The sequence below is a fragment of the Labeo rohita genome, chromosome 8, assembly GCF_022985175.1.
Source record: "Labeo rohita strain BAU-BD-2019 chromosome 8, IGBB_LRoh.1.0, whole genome shotgun sequence".
Taxonomy (NCBI): Eukaryota; Metazoa; Chordata; class Actinopteri; order Cypriniformes; family Cyprinidae; genus Labeo; species Labeo rohita.
The window spans coordinates 35,816,068-35,839,282 of NC_066876.1; the positions used below are offsets into that span (position 1 = coordinate 35,816,068).

The 23,215-nt window shown below is 37.0% G+C and overlaps 1 protein-coding gene across 2 annotated transcripts in view; it reads left to right on the forward strand.

Moving 5' to 3' along the window:
- The first annotated feature begins 432 nt into the window (after window positions 1–432).
- lrrtm4l2 (leucine rich repeat transmembrane neuronal 4 like 2) overlaps window positions 433–23,215 on the forward strand; it is a 33,019-nt gene continuing 10,236 nt past the window's right edge. Inside the window, exons 1-2 of one of the 2 annotated variants that reach the window (XM_051117144.1) lie at window positions 433–807; window positions 6,391–8,043. In XM_051117144.1, coding sequence (XP_050973101.1) covers window positions 804–807; window positions 6,391–8,000 — 1,614 coding nt within the window. In that variant the 5' untranslated portion in view covers window positions 433–803 and the 3' untranslated portion in view covers window positions 8,001–8,043. The remainder of the gene's footprint in view (window positions 808–6,390; window positions 8,044–23,215) is intronic. The other variant, XM_051117143.1, reaches the window with a different exon arrangement.

The following is a 23,215-nucleotide window of genomic DNA, read 5'->3' on the forward strand; positions in this document are numbered from 1 at the left end:
ACACAGAAAATCAAATCACTAAAATAATCTCAAGAATGTGTGTTAGAGTAGAGAAAGGGAAAATCGATAAAAGCTAGGATATTTAATAATAAATTGCGTTTTTCTTGTTAGAAGCTGCACCCAGTGGCATGAACAAACTGGTTGTGAATTCAAATGACATGAAGCACTATGTTGGCAACAGTATTGTGATATAAAATAAAATGATTAATATTTCGCACAAGAGTTAAACATAAAAAGGTATACATTTAGTCACTCTGAATCATCTACAAGTAAACAACAGAGATATTTGATGAATCAACTTGTATGAGTGCAGCTGAGAACCTGCAGCCTATCAGCTACCAGCGCAGATCTTCAATCATGAAACCACTAAACCACAGCCACCCCCAGACGCGTGACGTGTGATCGCTGCCGTCCATCCGCGACGCTCCTGAATCGCTCGCAGCGCAACATTGTAACCGGCGGATGCAACACGTCCCTCAGACTCACCGGTGCTGAAGCTGCGCGCATCCCGAAGATTCCAGCATCCCGCGTCCTTTCACAGCTACAGTATGGATCATGATGTCCTTTACCGCCTGATGAAACTTCTTAACGTGATCGTCCCGCGATTTAACATTCTTGGGAATCGGTAACCTGATATTTCAACTCGGTTTTTGGTAGTTATGCTCGTCAATCTGACTCTCGCGCAACTGCGCTCAATAAACTGACGCTTTTATTTAGTTGCACTTCAGCATCACCAAAAAAGCGCAGAGAGATTTCTGGAGTGAATCACCTTCTAAACATTCAACTGGAGCAGAACCAGTGCCATGGGTAAGAGCACACAGAAAAGAAACATTTCTGTTGGTCTGCTAAATTTACATGTTCTTGCATTTAAGTGCATAATGGCATGACAGTCTTTTGCGAACGCGTGCAAACCGTTTAACTTGAATCATCTGTTGCAAATGCGATAATTGTATGGTTTTGACGCGTTTGCTCATTATGGATTTGTGCCTGTGCGTTTGTTTTGCATGCATTTCGATGGACAATCAATTTACCCATTCCTGATTTCAGTCATGTTCTTTTCCACCTCCCCGATCATTCATCACTAGACACACGCATTTACTCAAACGCCTTGGAATTTATAGTGAAATACGGAGCTGAAATGTCAAAGCGTTATTGCTTCTGGACTTTCAAATGTGAGACTTTTTGTACAAAGCGAGCTTTAGCGTCCAATTTTAAAGAGATTAACATATGATGCAACAAATATATCAACAAAAGCACCTCTTTTTTCTTGTGTTTGTATTCAAAACTGACTTCAGTTTTGTAGTTTTCTAATCATTACGGACCGATAAACGGACAAATTATCTTTTTTCTTTAGTGAGAAAATAATGCGCGGTTGCCCACAGTAACGCGTGCAGCGGTGGTTGTGCGTTTCCTTCTGGGTCTAGAAGGCTTGGTGCATTTATTTTATCACGATTTTAGTAAAATGTCACCCTTTTGTCTTCACTTGTTAATTATAAGCATTTGTCACACATTTAAACCTATCTAGTTGCATGCAAAAAGATTACTTTTTCCCTTATTGTATGCAAAAAATGCTGATAAATATCCATATAGTCTCACATCTGCATGCATATTAATCATAATTAAAATAATGATCACCTTAGATTTTATCATGGCACACCCTAAGACATCAACTTCCCAAAAGTATTTCCTGTCAACAACCATATTAAATGCTTAAAATTGCTTAATAAGTCTGAATCATATAGAAAGAGGCTTTTTACAGTGTTGTAATTGGTCTCTTGCTGACAGTTCAGTGGAAAATGATAGACCTTGCCTTTTGTATCTTTGCATAGTAGGCTGCACTCAGCAGTTGCTGGGCTTCATAATGTTCAATTTCCTTGTGCTTCCCACTGAAATCCACAAGCACCTCAATCATCGTTTGAATCAGTGGCCGTGTTATAATCAATTAAGGCTGTGTATTAGAGAGCTTCCATCTGTGGACACTGCTGATTCTTTGTACTGTTTCTGAATAAGGTACAAACAGACGTCCGTCATGCAGTTTCATACTCGGTATAGATCACTAACTACTGTACTGTATAGATGCACTGATGTCACGATTAGCTTCTAACATACAGCACAAATTTTAGATTAGCTCCACAAATGATTCCAAGTATGGGCTTTGAGCTTTACATTTCACATATATAGTCAATCATACACAAAAACCTGCTTAAAAACAAGTTGTATTTCCAAGTCGTGATCATTTTTAAGCTAAACCTGTTATTATCTTGAACCAAATGTTGGAAGAACTCCAAGCACCTTTAAAAGGAGCATGTGAAGTCCTCCTACAGAAATTGCACCTGCAAACCAGAGAATTCCCATACTTGGCATAAAGCGTAAAAAAATAAAATCCTCAACAAACACTTCATTCTGAGTCTCAGAATGTTAAACGGTGTTAAATGAAGTATGTTGACATGAATAATTCATTTTCAAACCACAGATATGTTAATGTGAGTGTACACTTAATGTATGCCAGAATAACTATGAGAAAACACCAGCTGATAACTGTATGCTCTATCAAAATTAATCGAATTTAATATTATTATCAAAATGCATTATCTTAAAGGCTCCAGGGCAAAGGAGGGCTTTGCCCATATGGCACAAATCCAAGCGTATTAAGAATATTTTGATATTCCAGTCATGCACATCAAACTAGCCTTAATATAGTTAGCCCTGACTGGTTATTCCTCCCACTGTGGAAGTAGCTACAATACAGATTATTCATTAAATAAGCATTTAATAAAGTCAACAAGTTTTATGTAATGCTGTATTATTATTACTTCTACAAATTCATCCATGAATGTTTCTAAATACATCTAAAAACATACTAAATGCCTTGCAATCATAACCTTTCAGTAAACGTAAGATCTCATTCCACCTTTAAAACAACTTAAACATACAGTAGTTATAAATTACTGTTCACTCTCAGACAAAAATCTGTCACCTGTATACCTTTGTACCTTATTTACCCCTAAAAGGTGCACAATATGTACTTCAGAGGAACATATTTGTACCTTTTGAAAAGGTACTGCCCCAGTGACAGCTTTTGTACCTTTTTTCGTGAGTGTGTAGGCAATGCAGCCTATGTAATTATAAAATAAACAATGTCAGCAAGTAATGGTGGATTTAAATAGCAGTTTTTCAACTGGGATAAGCAGAGATGCTCTGGAGTGAACTTGACCTTCACGCCTCCACGTCCCGGTCCTCAAAAGCCTCCTCAAAAGTGAGTGTTTCAGGAGGGGAGTAGTCCTTCAGTCCCACTGCAAACTCACATTATGACTCTATTCTAGTATGAAATGCCCACTTTAAGCCCTAAAATCATAGAATCAAGCATTGGATATGCTGTTTCACTCAATAAAAATCGCACTATGGAAACAAAACGGGTGGCTGAAAAAGAGCAACTTACAGTGCAAACAAATTATATTTTGCATAAGCATGTATGTTCTCAGGGATTTGAACCCATGATCTTGGCGTTGCCTGCACCAGTTGATCTATAGCAGCTGCACAGAGAACAGATGGGGTTGAATGCTTGTTAATTTCAGCTTCACCACTGACAAAAATAATGACATTTTCAGAACCACAATATGTTTTCACCTTTTCCTCAGGCAAGGTTTAGTTTGCCCTCCCCTATGGCTCTTGACAAGGCTTGTATTTCAATCAGATCAGTTTTCCTTACGATCGAGTGACACACAATAGACTCAAATTAGGATTAGCCATGCCCTTAAACGCTAAACTCTGAGGACACAGAGAGAAACGCATTACAAAAGCACAGCAAACTCCTTGCAAAGGGAGTCTATTGGGAAGGGAAGTCCCCGTGGATAGACAGCCTGAAAAAAGGAAACTTTAATAGACCTCATTGGAAAGTGTTGGGAACTCATTCTGTGGACTGGGAATTGATGCTTGAGTGAAAGTTAATCTACCACAAAGCATCAGGCAACATCCTTTAAAGTTTAAGCTAGGGGTCTTGATTGATTTAAAAATGTTAATTAAATTAATTGCATGATATGCTGTTTAGTTAATCATTTTGGAATTGATTGCATTTATCAATTTTAGCTAAGAAGACCTCCCAAATGAAGATAATGCATTCATTATAAGTTACTTTTATGTAATTAATCATACTAAATTCAATTGACAGTTCTAATTTGAACACAAATGCTTACTCTAAAGTAACACGACTTTTCCCCATCTGGTTGCGCTTTGGATAAAAAGACAAACCGTCTGCTAGCACCAAAGATGTAAATACTCTTGTGTACCTGAAGAATTGGATAAATGTAGCCTGTCTGTCACATTTTGCTTTATTTGGTTTGTTACCCTGCTGCATTATTTCTCAAACCCTCATCGCATTCATCTTGTTTCTTAATCATCTCCTGCTGAGTCCGGCCCGGGTATTACTCTCCATGTCAGGGTAATGGAACACTGCAGCATTCATTTGAAATATCAACTTGTCTTTTTGCCAAGGGAGATGGCAGCCCTCATTCTCTCAGCCACTCTCCTTGTCCTGATGCCGAAGGCCCTGTTAATGGCCTTCTGAACCACAGAAACATGGACACGAGTGTCTCAAATGTCAATTAGTTTTCTAGGGATGATTTCGATTTTGAACAAATGCTGGTCTTTTTAACTGTTTATTCATCAAAGAAATATGAAAAAGTATTAAAAAAGCCAACATTGACAATAAGTTGGCATCATGTGACACTGAAGGCTGATGAAAATTCAGCATTGCATCACAATATTACAGCTTTTTCTGTATTTTTAATCAAATAAATGCAGCCTTGATGAGCACAGTAGACGTCTTAAAATCTTACTGATCCCAAATATTTTCGAATGGCAGTGTAATATACCTACCGAGGCGAAGTTTATTACATTTTGATGAAACATTACAAACACAAATTAAGACCAGGATTGTGTATTGATAAACTGGTCAATTTTGACTTTAAAAGTAACCTAATTCAAAAACGTCAAGAAAGCAGAGCAAAGCCCCAAAAATCTCTCCCTCCATTACGAACACATCAGGCAGCTATGCTTTTAAAAACATCCTTATCTGCTCTTGATTTTAAACAGTTAAGTGAGAGGAAAACATTAAGCGAATCAGCTCTGCAAATCTTTAGCCTCTAATGACTCTCAAAGGTTTAATTTGCTCATTGATTTCTTTAACAGCCAGACGTAGAGATTGATTGCCAAGGTTCACATGCAGCCTTTTTTGGATGAAGTTTTTTCCTGTTGTACCAGTTTAATAACAAGCAATAGAAAATGTAACAAATCCATCGAGCAGCCCACTGCCTCAAGGAAAACCCATCCATATCTCAGTGGGAGCGCTGTTCTCATCGAATATTTTGTCCCCAATTAATAGAATGTGCAGTTCTAATGGGTCATATAATTACTTATAAAATGTTGTCTTCTTTCTATATAGAAGCCAGTAGGGAATACAGCCAGCCAGCTTGGTTGCGAAGCCTCACGTTGGAGGAATTACCGCATTCTTATGGGTCTTTATCCATTAAGACCATGTCGCTAATGATCTCTGCTGCTAAGGGAAGCAACGTAGTCTTAATGCCATCTCTGTGTTCCAATAACTAGTCAGCAGGAGATGGGTGACTGGCCTTTAGCCACAGGATGAAACATATTTACTGGCCCAATAGGACACTATTATATAAAATTGATGACTGTGGTATGCCCCATTGCTGTTGCACATCTCTTCTTGTTAAAGCATCAACGCAAAGCAGCAGAACAGTGGGAAACTTATTTGTCATGTGTTACTTGCTAATGATACAAGCAAACTTGGAGACGGATGACCCTGATGTTGCCTTTCTCTCATAGCTAATTTAGCATGAAGCCTAAGACGCATTCAGCGTTCGGCTGCTTTAAGCTACGTAGATTGTGCATGCTATTTTTAATCTCCAACATTAGCGTTCAAGAAACGGCGAACTGTTCCGTGCATATGTTAGACGTATGCTGATTAGCTCCGCTCTGATAAGTGGATCTCATTGATTTCCATTCATTTCAAACACCCTCTCTGCTTCCCACTCGTTTCCATTTTGGCTAAAACCAGGGTACGTTAAAAGGTGTAGCGCTAAATGATAGATAATTCCACTCGAATCCTCATATTCAATTAGAGTGTCCCCAGTGCGTTTTTTTTTAGATTTCATGCATTACGTCTTAATAGCTTGAAAACACTCTGCACACTCTACAGGATGTTTCCCATCCATCACAGTCATGAGTCGTTTTCCTTGATGGTAAAGATGAGGCTGTGCATAATGGATGCGCGCACCCGCTCTGTCACTTGCAAACCTGTGCTCTCTAGGGTGAATACTAAAACTGACCTCAAATGTTGTCTGTCTGTGTTTTGTCTGTGTCTCTCCGCAGGGCCCTTACTCTGGGAAGGGCGCCTGTCATGTTTTCTTCTCCATGCTTCTGTTCTCCTGCTGCTCAGCAAGGGGGAGCGGATGTGCCCTGTGAGTTGCCGCTGCGAAGGCAAGATTGTTTACTGCGAGTCTGGCGCCTTTCAAGACGTCCCGGAGAACATCTCTCTGGGGTGCCAGGGTCTATCCCTGCGATACAACAGCCTCTTGTTGTTGCTACCTTACCAGTTTGCTCACCTCAACCAGCTGGTCTGGCTCTACCTGGACCACAATTCCATCAGCGTAGTGGACAGACTGGCCTTTCAGGGACTTCGTAGACTAAAGGAACTAATCCTGAGCTCTAACAAGATTGAGCAGTTGCAGAACGGCACCTTTGAGACCGTCCCGAACCTGCGCAACCTTGACCTGTCCTACAACCAGCTGCAGGACTTGATGCCGGGGCATTTTCACGGACTACGCAAGCTTCAAAACCTTCACCTGCGATCAAACAATATCAAAACCATCCCTGTCCGTACTTTCATGGAATGTCGAAGCCTGGAGTTTCTAGATTTGGGTTACAATCGCCTGCGGACTATAACTCGCACAACCTTTCTAGGACTGCTCCGGCTGACGGAACTTCACCTTGAACACAATCAGTTTTCCAGGATTAACTTTTTCCTATTTCCACGCCTCTTAAATCTGCAGGCTCTTTATCTGCAATGGAATCGCATTCGGACGGTTGTCCAAGGTTCGCCTTGGACTTGGCACACTTTGCAGAAATTGGATCTATCGGGCAACGAGATTCAAGTTTTGGATCCTGCTATTTTTAGGTGTCTGCCCAACTTGCATACGCTCAATCTGGAGTCTAACAAGATCAGCAACGTGTCCCAGGAAGTTGTTTCATCATGGATCTCCATTAGCACTATCAACCTGGCAGGAAACATATGGGACTGTAGCTCTAGTATCTGCCCTCTGGTGTCTTGGCTGAGAAACTTCAGGGGAACTAGAGATGCCAGCATTATTTGCAGCACTCCCAAATCCCTTCAGGGAGAAAGAGTCATGGACGCAGTGAGGAACAACTCAGTGTGTGAGGAGATATTCACCGTGGAGCCCACCACGGATTTAAATCTTCTTTTGACTACTACTACGACAACTCTTTATGTAACAAAGCCACCCACAACCACCACTACAACCCCACGCACCACAACTAGACATCTTTCTCAAGTTACCCACGTACAAAGACTCACCCCAAAGGTTTTATTCCCTGTTAAGCCCAACAATGAATTCCTAACGGTAACACCTAGCAGCCTACCCTTCACCCCCGAACCCGAGTTCGAGCATATGACCTTCCACAAGATCATCGCAGGCAGCGTTGCCCTATTTCTCTCAGTGTCTTTAATCCTATTAGTGATTTACGTGTCGTGGCGACGATACCCTAACAGCATGAGGCAACTCCAGCAGCACTCCATTCGACGCAAGCGCAGGAAAAAGACTCGAGAGCCAGAGCATAACATCAACTCTCAACTGCAAGAGTATTATCTAAGCTACAACCATGCCAATGCCGAGACCATGGACTCTTTGGTGAACGGGGCGTGCACCTGCACCATCTCGGGCTCCAGAGAGTGCGAGGTATGACCTACCGCTAAAAAAACGCATTCTCTGCACCGGGGAGTCAGAGGTAAACTTTTTTAAGAGCATGACTGCCCGTAAACATTCTCTCTTTGAATCACATATTTGAAATGCTCACATTTAATTGCATGGGTAGAGGAATAGTTCACCTAAAAGCAAAAATTCTTTCATTAGTTATGCACCAAGACATTCCAAACATGCTGTTAATTGTTTTTCTCTCGTTGTTGGAGCTCGACAGACATGGGCAATATGAATGTTTAATGGAAAAACAAAAACGTAAGAGTCTCCTTTTATGTCCTTCAGAACAAAAAACAGCATATAAGCCTAGAAAGAGTAAAAAATGACAAAACTGTCCATTTTCGGCAGTGCTTCAATTCAGATGGGGTCCAGAACCTTTATGATTAACACAACACAGAATGTTAGTCACTATTATGAAAAGTATGAAAGAAGTAGGCGGTTCACATCAACTTTAAAGGGGTCATCGGATGCAAAGTTCACTTTTACATGTTGTTTGAACATAAATGTGTGTTGGCAGTGTGTGTACACATCTACCCTATAATGACAAAAATCCACCCATCTGTAAAAATAATTTCCCCTTTTTCAAATCAAGCCATTCTCAGTTTCTTGTCTGTGTGACGTCACACCGACAGAGGCCGCTCCCACGATAGTTTGATTGACACTGGCGTCTTACGTTAGACCCGCCCTGAATAAGCTGTAACAGTCCGATCGCCACTGTTTTGATGCCTGAGCAGGAATGTAGACAGGAATGGCTCCTAAGCAATTGAGGTGTTGTGTTGCTGGATGTAAAAATGAACGCAGTGGTCGTCATTAACTCCCAACGTCTGAGCTGCTGAAGATGCAGTGAATTATGTTTGTTTGTGAAGGGAATTTGCATCCCAATCTACATAAATGTGACTATGTTTGCGCAAATCATTCATGATCCAGCTTCACTTACAGCAGAAGTGAGTATAATGTTTTTTTTTATTAATCTTTGCAATCGCCTTTCCTAATAATGCACTAGTTAGCAAGTTTAGCGGCTAAATGCGGCTAAAGTAAACAGAGCACGGCTCGTCACTCCACAGTAGAGAGGGGCGGGGTGAGCAGAGCTCATTTGCATTTCAAGGAACATGCAACAGAATGGGCTGATTTCTGCAGAGCTGATTTTGACATGGTAAAAAGGATTTTTTTACACTACCATTGAGAAATTTTAACCAAAGTATGTTATAGACTTTTCATTAAGACCCTAAAGAATCATATCATTCCATTGTGGAAAATGGGCATCTGATGACCCATTTAAGGGATTGTGAGTGCTCAGTGAAAAATTAATGTGCAGGTAATGAAGCAGTTCTTTGTGATATTCTTTTTCTACCCACCATCTACCTGTCTGTCTGCTCATGAGAAAGAAGAAGCCAGCCAATCAAGTCAATGGAAAAAAATAAAAATGTAAGAGTCTTGTTCTATGTTCTACAAGACAAATAACAGCATATACATTTAGAAAGAGTAAATTGTCAATTTTGGGCAGTGCCCCAATTGTGATTGGGGTCCACACCATTTATGGATGACTGGATGTGCAGTGTTATTATGAAAAGTAAGAAAGGCGGTTCACATCAACTTTGAGGGATTGTGAGTGCTCAGTAAAAAATAAGTTTGTCCAGCTAATGAAGCAACTCCCTGTGATATACTTTTCTACCCACCATCTACCTATCTGCGCATGAGAAAGTTCCCTTACCTGCAAGAAGCCAGCCAAACAAGTCGATAAAATAAATAAAATCACATGACCACCTAGTTAAAATGCAAAAGTCCTACTACTAGATTTCACCCAAGCCTCTAAATAAATAAATAATATCCCACTTGATATGCTGGTTTTAAGTGAACTATTCTTTCAAGTTGTTAGAGACAACTATGTTCAACAGGACACCTGCTTCTTTGGTATAAACAAGTTCATTCTTTGACCTATTGTAGTAGTTTGATTTTACAACCCTTAAGTGCTTTTCAACCAGCTCTATAATTTTCTTTTGATGGTCTCTCTCAATTAAACCTAATTCATGGCTAGCAATCCTAGTACAGTAGTGTCATCTGTAGTTGCCGTACAGAAACGAAGCCTTCTTGACACGAAACAACACTCACAATGACATTATTGTGAGTCATTATTACAAGCCTTGTGTTTATCATGGGAACGAGAAGGAAGGGAAGTAGCATTCAGTAATTATGTACCTAAATTACGGAGCTTTATTTTACAAAGCATTGTTTTTTTTTTTTTTTTTTTTTTTTTTAGACGCATTATGCTGCATGACTACATGCCCTTTACCAGTACAGCTGTTGGAAATCAATGTACATATTCATGTTTTCCATCACCTTCAATTATTGCCTAGGCTTTTAACTCCTGCTTGGGGCTGCTGCATCGTTCATTTGATCACATCTTTGGAGCTCTGTGTTATAACAGGTCATCACGTATTCAGTTTTGACATTTAATGAGCAGGGTACTCATTTATGCGTCTTATTATTTATCTGTCTTTCTCGTGTTTGTGTCCAATTGACTCTGGTCTGTCTTATCATTTTGGGTGATGCAAAATAATTAAAAGCACACTCATAAAAGCTTAGCCAGATAATGCATGACATTTTTGATGGGGAAGATACACGCCTTAATTGTACCCAATTTGACTTTCTGTCCCACCCCAAAAGAAAAGCATGGCACTAGAAGGTCACACTGGATGAGATGTGAGGTTGCAAGCATCTATCAGATCCTCACTGTATTTTTCAGGCTGAAACACTTTTCTGCATACATTACATTGGGCCTCAACTGATGAGGCATTTGGAAAGGGTCACAGGAAGCAGGGGAAAGTACAAATTAAAAAATTAGTCTCATCAATTTTACCTGTTCATTTAGTGTGATTAATCATTTTAAAATGTGATGCAATTTATCATGGCCTCTAATATTTATGTGAACTCTGTAATAGGGCATTTTCTAACAATCATGGAAATTATGCCTGAAATATCCATTCATGTTTTTGTGAATCTGCTTATTAAGACAGCAAAACAGATGCAAATGCGAAATGCAAAATGTGAAATGCAATGCAACAGTCCATTGTGCACAGACCAGTGAATAAATGCAAATCAATGTATCCTACATTAATAGCCACAAAGACCCTGTTGTAAAATGAATTGCTTTTTAGACTTTAGGTCAGTTATACACTTCATTTCCACATAACTGAACAACAGTCTTCAACAATATGGACTTCTAAAGCCACTTTTTGTCTATTAAATGCAAATGCACATTTTAATTTGATGACTTCTCAACAGATATTTGCAATCAGTTCTGATTATTTCAATGGATTAATTGGCTAATTAATTTAATATAATTAATTAGCAGGCATAAAAATGGATTCACAATAATAAAATGCAACTAACCACATAATCAGACATAGTTAGTGCAGAGCAATAAACAGGCTTATTAAAATGGGGTGAAAAACTTCCCATTCAATCAAAACTATGGTATTTCAGAACTATAGCCAAATTAAATAGATGCCAATATGCATGAATACACATACACAAAACTACACAAGGTAAATGTCTGCTGAAAGCATAAAACCATTGCATTTTAAAAGACATTTACACTAACCAAAACAGTAAACCGTCCTATTCCTATCCTATTCTTGATGTCCAATGCAGTGAAACCAGCTGAGAGCCACTGCCTCAACTCGTGTCACCATAATGATGAAAGTGATGCTACTGGCTTGTCTCCAAGTGCTGATGTGTGACATTCAGAGAATGTCACATTTTACTGTGCTTGATAGTTTCATAAAGATGTCAGTCATCTTCCCAAGAGTCTCGAAGGCTCCCAAATTATAGAAATATACTGTGTGGCATATGCTCATATGCATCCTGCTGAAGGCATTTAGAGCTTATATTACCCCTCAGGGACCAATAAACTAGATGATTCATCTCCTCATCCACCCATACAAAAAAAATTGGTCTAAAACACATCTAGGATTTAGGGAGGCTTGAGTATTTTAAGATCAGTACTGTAGTTGTTATGAAACTGATTTGTAACACCATAAGCAGAATAAATTTTGCGTTTGCGTAAACATCCTATTTGCATGCTGTTCATGTGCTAATTTTTCAGTCGATCTCCCGTACAGTTGACAGTTCCCAATTCAAAACCAGCTGTCGTCGTTTTGTGTTGATTCATTAGGACAACCTGGCGGAAGATGCATCTTGAATTTGCACTGTGTGTCAAGCTCTGCTTTAACCTGTACTTCAGTACTGTGACTAACTTCTCCAATCTTCTGGTGACCCTCATAATCGTGATTGTTTTCTAAGCCTGTCAATGGCACTTCCACCTCGGCTTCACACTTCTAATCTCAGCATGAAATTGCTCTTTTTTTCATCTCTGCTGAAGGTTCCTAAGTGGATACATGCTTGCTTGTTTGCTTCTGCTGCTGATAAGGTTACTTTGCCTCCAGGACCACGGAGTAAAATGCAGTTGGAAATTTGAGCTTGTTTCTTTTAGACTGAATGCAGCAGGTCAGATTTCAAGCAAGGTATATATGCGGCAGGTGGTCACAACATGACTTTTCTAGAACAAATTGCCGTTTTTCGCTGAGTGAATCTCACAAAGCCAGTCGAGAACATCTCAGAGTCATAAAGACTAAGGGCTTATATTTTGCATAAAGAAAATGAAAGATATTTTAGAACCATCTGCATTGTGGAATTTATTTTTAGGAAAATTAAAACACATTTATACAACATTATCATTACCATAATGGATTGTGAAGTTATATTACTGATTTCTTCGAATTTGCATTACTTCAAATAAGTAATTTATTATGTCTAATATTATATATAATATATATTATATATAATATTATATACATTTTTATAGTAAATATTATACATTTTTATTTACTACAGGCACAGACACAAAACAGCAATAATTTTCTTCATCCAAATTAAAATGTATATATTTTGAAATGTTATATATATATATATATATATATATATATATATATTTTTTTTTTTTTTTTTTTTTTTTTTTTTTTTGCATGCACAAACTTTATATTAATTTTATATTAATCAGCATAAATTAAAGGCAGTACAAAAATGTGCATGCATACTTTGCCAACCCACAAATAAGAATTACTAATTAAGTACTTTAAATTTAATTTTGTAATTCATTTACTAATTAAGCACTTTAAATTTAATTTTCCTCATGCAAAATACAATTTCTCTTTTTTCTGTCTCTCTCTCTCTACTTTCAAATTAAAACACTAGCAAATATTGATCAAAACAAGGCCTATTTTGATTGTGATTGTGGCTCATGCCGATCATTTAGGCAACAACAGTATCAATTAAGTGATAACTCCATCACTTCCTGCAACAAAACAGGCCTAACAGTAATTACTCAGAATTAGCACTCAGAATTAAAATGCACACGGCTCTTCCCAGGAGTAAGCCAAGGACGGTGTTTACACAGGCGTCACGTTTATTAGCAATCTTAAAACAACAGGCTAAATGGATGAGATAAAAAAGGCGAAGTGTATTAATAGACCGCAGTTGGCACATTTTTCAGAGCCTGCGGCATTTTCCGAGGGAGAAAGCAATGCGTGTTTTGTGTCAGGAGCCTGCCGAATGACAGATCAGAGTGAAGATGCTAATATTATGTGCATGTGCATTACATGGGAAATGGATTGCATTGCGTGGTGAAGAGGGATTTGTTTCATGAGCTGTGAATAATCAAATCAGAGAGATCAATGTAAATTAAAAAAGTGCTTCTGTATCATATTTAAAAAGTAATTACTGTAAAACCTGCAGTCGGGTTTGGTGACTCATAACTGTCATATAAAATGTGTAGCATTCTCAGCAATATTAAGTGTCTTCACATAACGCCGACCGGCGTTGTCATATCCTGAAGAAGCCATTCATATCTCCTCAGAATATTGCGTATCATGTGTGTGAGAGGAATAAAACATTACAGATAATCCTACGCTGTGCTTCCGTCCTTCCCCTGAGTCTCACTCTCTTTGCATAAGATGCACAACCTTTTTATTTACTTGGATCTAAAGCAACTTTAAAGTCAACTTGAAATCCAAATGGACTCCACTGACTTCCTTAATGTTATAAAACTGAATACGAGTCATAAAAATGATTCAGTGTATGCCATTGCAAATAAATAAACACAAGTGTATTTACACTACTGTTCAAAAGTTTTTTTTATGTTAAGGTTGCATTTATTTGATCAAAAATACAGTAAAAAATTATTTCAACTTAAAATATCGGTTTTCTTTTTGAATATATTTTAAAATGTTATTTTTTCTTGTGATCAAAGCTGAATCTTTAGCATCATTACCTCAGTCTTCAGTGTCACATGAACCTTCAGAAATCATTCTAATATGCTGATTTGCTGCTTACAAAACACTTCTTATTATCAGTTTTGAAAACAACTACTTTTTTCATGATTCTTTCATGAAAGCATAAAAGAACAGCATTTATTTGAAATGGAACACTTTTTCTTTTTAATCAATTTAAAAGTATTTACCGCCACTTTTGATCAATTTAATGCATCCTGCCCCCAACCTTTTAAACAGCCATCAGCAAAATCAACTAACATGCATCTGATGTCATGAAGCCTTCTTAATTTTTCAACCCCTCCTCCATATGTCACACATTGTACAGACACGTTCAACTTTTTCCACTGTCAAATTCTACCCAGTCACATGTAGAGCTGTCTGTTTCACGTTAAAGGTTATTCTGTCCAGGAACCACAAACTTAAGTAGAAAAAAAAAACCCTGATAAACCACATTTCATTTTGTTTATACGTGCTGATTAGGGGTGTTTTATCTGAAATAGTTCACACCACAATAATAGACCAATCATTTAAACACAGTAATTGCACAGCGGTGCCCGTCTGTGACTGCTTATAAAGAAAGCACAGAAATTTGCAGAACTGTGTGCAGGCTTTGCAATTAGAATTTTTATCTGTCTAAAAGTAGTAAGCAGTGATTATTTCACAGACGTAACCTAGAAAAGAACAGTTCTGCTTTGAGAATATCTAGTTCACTTGCCTACAATGTTCTCAAAAAAACTCAGAGCATCTTTTAAATGTGTGATGCAACTTATCTGGAAAACTTTATCAATATATGCTCATTCAGTCACAGAAAAAAATTATTTTCTGTCACAGGAACTGCACTGCCAAAAAAACAACTTTTGTCTTCTTTTCCAGTACAACCTCTAAACATAAAAAATACAAGAAAATAAAAATACAAGAATGTAGCCTACTTAAAAAGCAAAATTACTTATAGGGTTGAAGGGTTAGTTCAACCATAAATGACAATTAAGTTATCACTTACTCACTCTGCTCTTATTCTAACTGTTCTATTGTAGTGCGCCTCCTATCTAATAAACTGCAATAAGCTTTGTGCATTAGTTCTTTTGATATGAAACAAAGTCTCAGATGTCAAATTCTGTCCATTTTACTACAGTATTCAAACAACAAAAGCTGTTTTGGCGCTGTTTATTGTGGAGTGACAGAAATTAATGTGCCTTAAAAGGTTCTTCTCAGCGATGCCATAGAAGAACCATTTTTGGTTCCACAAAGAACCATTTAGTCAAAGGTTCTTTAAAGAACCATCTCTTTCTTACTTTTTAAAATCTGAGGAACATTCCTTCACCACAACAAACATTTTGTGAAACAGATGTTAAAGGTTCTTTTTTGAACCATTTAGACAAAAAAGGTTCTTCTATGGCATCATTAAGCACCTTTATTTTTAAGAGTGTAGCGCCTTAGTTCAAGAGAAGCAGCAGTGCAAAGCACACGTTAACTGATCATTTCCTCCGTTTTAACCAGTTATAGAATGAAATAAACATGAATGAACATCCAAAGGTATGTTAAAAGAGAGTACAACTTACCAAAATCCATATCCTGTCTCATGCAATTACTCAATGTTTCAACTGTGGAAAGACATCAATATAATAGCTTGTAAACAATGTCAAGTACACTGTAAAAAACAATTTGTTGAGTCAACTTAGAATAATTTGTTACCTGGCTGCCTTAAAATTTTAGGTTCCGTGAACTCAAAAAAAGGTTTATTCAACTTGAAATGTTAAATTATACTAAGTGACAACTTGGATATTTGAGTTGATTCAACTTAAAATGTTAAGGCAGCTGGGTTACTTACCCATCTGTTAAGTTTAACAAACACAAAAGTTTTTACTTAGTACAACTTAACATTTCAAGTTGACTAAACTTATTTGAGTTGACTGAACTTAAAATTTTAAGGCAGCAGGGTAACAAATTATTTTAAGCTGACTCATCAAATTGTGTTTTTTGTTTTTTACAGTGTAACTAACTCAGAAAAAAACATTTGGCGACCATAAACTCATTAGCAAGCTAGGTAAATAACTCTAGAGAGGAGCATTTTGCTAAAAATGTATGTACCATATAACTGTTATTCACTGTAAATGTTATTGTTCTTCGATATTTAATTTGTGTTTCAATCAGTCTGTCAAGTTTGACAATTTAAAGGGGAGTATAGGAGTAATAGAGTATAAATATAATTATGTAATTATAAAGTTAGTATTATACATTTTTTTTTAAAAAATGAATGTAATGTAAGTATGTGTACAAAATTAATTTAGATTAATTTTGACCATCAATTCTACAGTAATGTACAAACAACATTAGGTAAGAATCTTGCCATGTACTGCACCTTAAATACACACATATAAACACACACACACACACACACACATATACATATATATATATACATATATATATATATATATATATATATAAAATTGAAATCGAATCAAATGGAATTGTGAAAGGTGTCAGTCCAGCTCGACCAGAGGAAGTACACAAGCTGTGAGAAATCAATATTATTAAAAACACAGCATGCCAATAAGAAATATAGTACCTAGAAATCCCAAAAAGTATCATACTTTCTTTACTATTAAGTTGAATATCTCTGGAACTCCACAGTCAGAATGACAGATGACAGCTGAATGTGATAACGTCTTGCTGCAAAGAACACAACAGATATATTTACCTTAGAGAAGAAAGTATGTGGATTTTATTTTCTGTTGCTTTTTTATTCATCTTGATTTTTCACAACTTTTGTTTTTTCCTGAGTGAGTCAGAGTGTACTGCGGCACTAAAAGAGTCTTATGATAGTCGTGCACAGAGACCAATGCCCAAGGTCAGGATTTTCATTAAATAATACAGTAAATGTCCAATTGTTTTTCACCAAATTCAAATCATATACACCCATAACACTTGAAATATAATGACACTTGTCGCATGGGACAATTCTGTGAAACTTTTGCATCTTTTTTTTTAACGCTGTCAAACGATTAATCACGGGCAATCATGATTAATCTAGGGCTGCACGATTAATCGAAGGTGATTGTCATGCACATTTTATCAGTAAAGCCGGTTGTGTAAGTAGTAGTAGATCTCCAGCACGTGCTTTGGAGCAGCATTTCGTAAACGGAGTCGTAGTTCACTGATAAGCTACGCTATTTTGAAATCAACAGAAATTGTTCTGCGATAATGACAGCTATTTGCGTAGCTTCTCAGGGAACTACGGCTCTGTGTACTAAATGCTGCTACATCTGAAAGCATGTAAAAAAAAATACCACATTTAATAACATGTTTTTACTCTAAACTCACTTACGTCAATCGAGTGTTTGAAATTAATCCTTCTGTGAGATGATGCGGGTTTTTACACAGAATAAGGCACGCATAGTATTCATAGCATTCTAAGCAGTGAGGCATTGCATTATTATATACTATATTATAAGGAAAATTATAATAAGAACTACTCAGATAAACTATACATTGTCATAGTTGTGTGTTATTAGTCACGTTGAATCAATGAAAGCAGTTAAATCTTGTTTATTCAGATGCAGTGATTGCGATTTCCTGGTTTTGACGTGAGCGCGCCCTCTGGCCTTCGGATGGAGATTTACTACTAATCACAGAACCATTCTTCCCTGACAAGATGCACATGACAATCACAGCTTTTGCTTAATGGCGATTGCGATTTCATTTTGATTTATCATGCAGCAATAGATTAACTGCAACCAAAATAAATGTTTTTGTTTACATAATATATCTGTGTGTACTGTGTATATTTACTGTGTGTATACACACATACAGTATATATTTTGAAAATATTTACATGTATTTACAAGTATTCATGTTATATATAATATATTATATATTTATAAATATAAAATATAATATTTTTCTTAAATATCTATGCATGTATTTGTGTATTTATACTGTATATACATAATGAATATACACACCAGTGTTGGGGAAAGTTACTTTTAAAAGTAATGCATTACAATTTTGCGTTACTTAGTTACTTTTTATGGAAAGTAATGTGTTACGTTACTTGTGTGTTACTTTTTAAATCTGGGCAGGGCTCGTTCTTTGTTTTTAATATAAAACAATTCTGTAAAAAGCCCTTTTACACCAAAAGTGAAATGAATTTACCTCAGGCTGTAAGAAAAGTACATTTATGCAGGAGATCACTCTTCAGCTATAAAAAAAAAAACTAAGCGCAAATGTTAGTTTATCTAAAGTAATTTTTGCTAATTAGTATGGATGAATTGCATCATCAATTGCATCAAAGATACTGGTTAATAAAATAGGATTAAATACATAAAGTATATTTGTTTTATTTAACATATTTAATTATTGCAGGTTTGCATCATATTCTGAGTTTGCATTTGACTGTTTTTATTCATTTTGAGGAATACTGAATCTGTTTTTTTGTGAGTGAGATTTATATTACATGTTTAATACATGTTCACATTTAGTCTAGAATACAGTAACATCATATTTATTCCCAATTTCCCAACAGGAGACTTGTCAATCAATAAATGGAGAAAAAGTAATTGGTGTTACTTATTTTAAAAAAGCAACCCAGATATTTCCTTAAAAATTCAAAAGTAATGTGTTACTTTACAAGTTACTTGAAAAAAGTAATATTACGTAACTCGCGTTACTTGTAATGCGTTACCCCCAACACTAATACACACAGACATATATTATGTAAGCAAAAACCTTTATTTTGGATATGATTAATTGCGATTAACCATTTGACACCACTTTTTTTTTTTTCTTTTGCATCAAAGCCTGATGCCAGGGTTGCCAGGTCTGCGAAACAAAACCAGCACAATTGCTATTAAAAACTAACACTCAAAACATCATGTCCAATCTTTTTTTTTTTTTTTTTTTTTTTTTAACTATGGTTTTTCCCACTGATAACGTTACCATCCAGGGGTGGGGGGCTGACTCCACAAAATAGAGGCAACAGTGTAAAAGTATCCCAATTCCCTGGTAAAACTGCAGACTTGGCAACACTGCTTGAGGCTGATCATCATCCACTGCCATTGGATATAGAACATTTCTATAAAATAATCTCCTTATGTGGTCTGAAAGAGAAATAAGCCAGGGTGAGTAAATGATTATTTATTATTCATTTTTGGGTGAACTATCCTGTTAAGATAGTAGAAGAAGAAGAAATTAACTCGTACTTAAGAAAAATATCTGCCAATGGAGTCAAAAAATGTTGTTGTTGTTGTTATTTACTTGCTTAAAGCATTAATAGCATTAATATCTGAAGTCATTTTGCTTCTCAATGCGTCTTTATTGAAGAATGTTTATATATTTGGACTGGAAAACAAGACCAAGGAAAAACTGTTTCTTTTTCTTTCAGTGTGGTGCACCTGATGCTCAACCAAACATTAGCGTTTCTGTTTTTTACTCACTGTAGTTCTCCCATCTCCTGTCCAACTCACATAATGCAACTATTTCTGATTTTCCTCCATTTTCCTCCAGTTACAGCTAGACACTTAGCACCCTATCTGCTGAAAGCGGCTGCCCTCTTGAGCTGCAGCATATGTGCATATGCATGCACACAAACACACACACACACACTTTCACGGTATGACAGCAGAGGTGTAGAGCTGAAGGGATGGTTGAGCTTAGGGGGTCAGAGGAAGTCCTCCCTTATTAGAGAAATCCATTGGCACAATCGCTTCATTACTGCCCTTGCGGTCTCCTCTCTCTCTCAACACTCCTTAAGGAGTGAGAGAGAAAATTAAAGTGAGCAAAGAAGCACAGAGCAGAATCCATCTTGGATTAAAGGTGCAGATTAAAAACAAACTGTGCGGCAGGATGTTAAGGCTATTTATATCTCACACCGCGATGAGACTTCATCAAAGAAAGGAAGAACTTGCCTGAACCCTTGACCCAGTGGCTAATTAAACAGAAAGGTAATTCTCGTATTTGCAGTTCTTCTCCTTTAGTTTTCTTTCTTCCGTTGATATGCTCTTTTCTATTCAATAAAAGAGAATGGGGATTGGTGCTAATCAATGAAAATGACCAAGAAACACCATAAAACCACAACTGAAATTGGCCATACACTGTGTTTCAAGTCATATAACAGCTTGGCGGGGCTTCCATGGTGCCTTTACTGAGGTTTTCAAGTTCAGCATGCCTAAAGTGTCCATATTCACTCTAATTGCATGAAAAAGCCAAGCTAGGACCAAAGTGCTTTTGTGTTCCACAGAAGAAATAAGAATTTTATGACCAAATGTCTGCTGAGCTACTTCTGGAGAGCTAAAATACATTACCTGGTTAGCTTACAACAACATGTGCAGTATACAAGAGCACACTATGTTGAATACTGAGACAAAAACAAGGTAACCTGCTTCAGGACTGGAAAAAAATATATATCAGCCTATGCTTCCATCAAATAATCCAGGAAGTTCTATAAACCCAACAGTGTTGGGAAGGTTACTTTGGAAATGTAATAGGTTACAGGTTACAAGTTACCCTATTTACCCTAAATGTAATAAGTAGTATAACTATTTCAAATACTTATTTGATTATATTTGATTCCTTCACTAAATTCTACATTTTGTTCTAAATTGTTAATAGTTTTCAAACATTTAAAGCAGGTAGGGTTAACCTTCGCAGCACTGATTACTGGCAGACTTTCAAAATCGTTCATCACTTGTGCAGTAATTTAAAAGCACATTCTGAGGTTTAAAATCATAAGATAGAGTTTAATAGCTATGATAATGACAGGAAACACTGGCATCGAACAATGCCAGGGGGGGACTCTTAATTAAAAGAATTTAAAAAAGCATATACACAAACCCAAATAGGAACTAAAACATATTAAATAAGCATGTGTCCTATTTCTGTGTCTCCTGAAACATTGGTGACTCATTTTAGAGCAATCAATGCAATTTTGACAACATTTTTAGATGAACTGTCTCTTTAAAAGTGTCAGACTAGGCCAAAATCTCACAATTTACCCTTTGATTGACCTTGACCTGTCCAAACACAATGCAGAATCTGCCATTTTTGTCCAACATACAAACTAGACAGGAGATTAGATTGACATCTGGACTCAATCTTGAAAAATGGTGTCTAGTGACGTCTCTGCGCATTGAAACAATATACCTTCTAATGTGCATTTATGTTTATTTCATGCTATAACTAGTAAAGAGTAAGAGATGATCAGTTCATGAGCTGCTTGAAATGAGGCGCTTTAAATAGCCACAAAATGCTATTTATTGCTAGAATTTATTTTAAAAATGACAACATTTTAAATCTGAATTTTAAATCTTTATTTCATGCCTAAAATAACCTGCTCTGTCTTGTCTGTCGATGCGTTGTCATTTTCTTCTTTGCTCTGTGTTTTTCACTGCGTGAGAGCCACATGGCTTGTCGGACATGGCAACAGTAAGGAAGGGAGGCGGGTTTTTGCAAAGGGTCAATTTACAAATGCATGGGGGTTTGTGCTTAACATGTTTTTACCTTAAACATGCAATGTCACATACAGTACATACGCAGTAGGCATTGAATACTGCACAGTTTGCAACACACTAGTATTTCCTTGCACACGTAGCCAGCTTCCAAATTCAAGCAGCCTTGAAGAAACAGAATCAGAGTCTAATCAGCAAGTAAAAAGGAGCCTTTCCTGCAGAGAGCTTTGAATATACATCTTAAAAAGGTCAAAATTCTCTCTCAGTTATCAGCACGCCTGCAATTGTGGAACTTATTTAACTTGATTTCGGTTATTCACAGCTAACAAGCTGTTCCACATTTTGCCCTCTTTCATAAATGTACAAAGGGGCACTTAAAAGCGCAGTTAAACTTTTTCTTGAAATTTCCCCTCTGAGAATGTCACAGGAGTCTGAAGATATCGCCGTCCCTCCCTGCAGATGCTTGTCTACTTTTTTACCGCAATCACCAACATTTGACATATAAAAGTCGCTCTCCTGCTAGTAATAGAGACAATTATACAGATCCAAACCACTACGACCCCTCAGGGTGTGCATTTGCATACTGCCGTCACAACCATCAAAAGGGAAATTGTTGCATGACCTACATGCTCATTTTACTCCGCAGTTTTCCCCATTTCCATGTTACCTGATGGGAGTATGAGTGAGTACCGTGGGTGGGCGTGTAAACGCTGTGTGCACATATACGCAGTCACCTCTGGGATCTGATTCAAAATAGACTAAATAATGTAAAAATAAACTAGGTACAAATGAGTTCTGATTGCACATGCTTTTTTTCTTGCCACATGGAATTCCTCTGTGTTTCTTACCCAAAGGAAAGTAAAAGAATTTTAATCGTTACACATCTTTCTATATGTTCTACACCTGTCAGGCTCTATAGACCTTAAAAGACCCCTAGAAGCAGTCCATATGACTCGTTCACTATATTCCAAGTCTTCTGAAACCACACAATGCTGTAATCATATGGCTCCGTCATTGAATCCGGACACAAACACAGGCTAGATGAAAGTTTTAGAGAGAAGATTATAAGTGTTTTCCTTGAACAAGCTATCATTTGACCTCATAAGACTTGGAATATAGTGCATAAAAGAAATGGAGAGCATTAGCATGAAAGAGACATTTATTTTGCATTGGATTTTCCATGCAAAGCATGCAATTTTAAAATTACATGATGCAAATGTCTAATGTGTTGTGAACATGATCAAAAATCTGTTGTACACATCTGCTGCATACCTTCTGTCATCTGGTTGATAGTTCATACTTTTGTAGCAAGTAAAAGGCCTTTTAGTAGTATGTAATTTGTTTACTAGATTATCCATGCATCATTTTTTTTTAGAAAAATTATGCTAAAATATGAGAATCAAAAATAAATCAGACTGTTTCACCCACA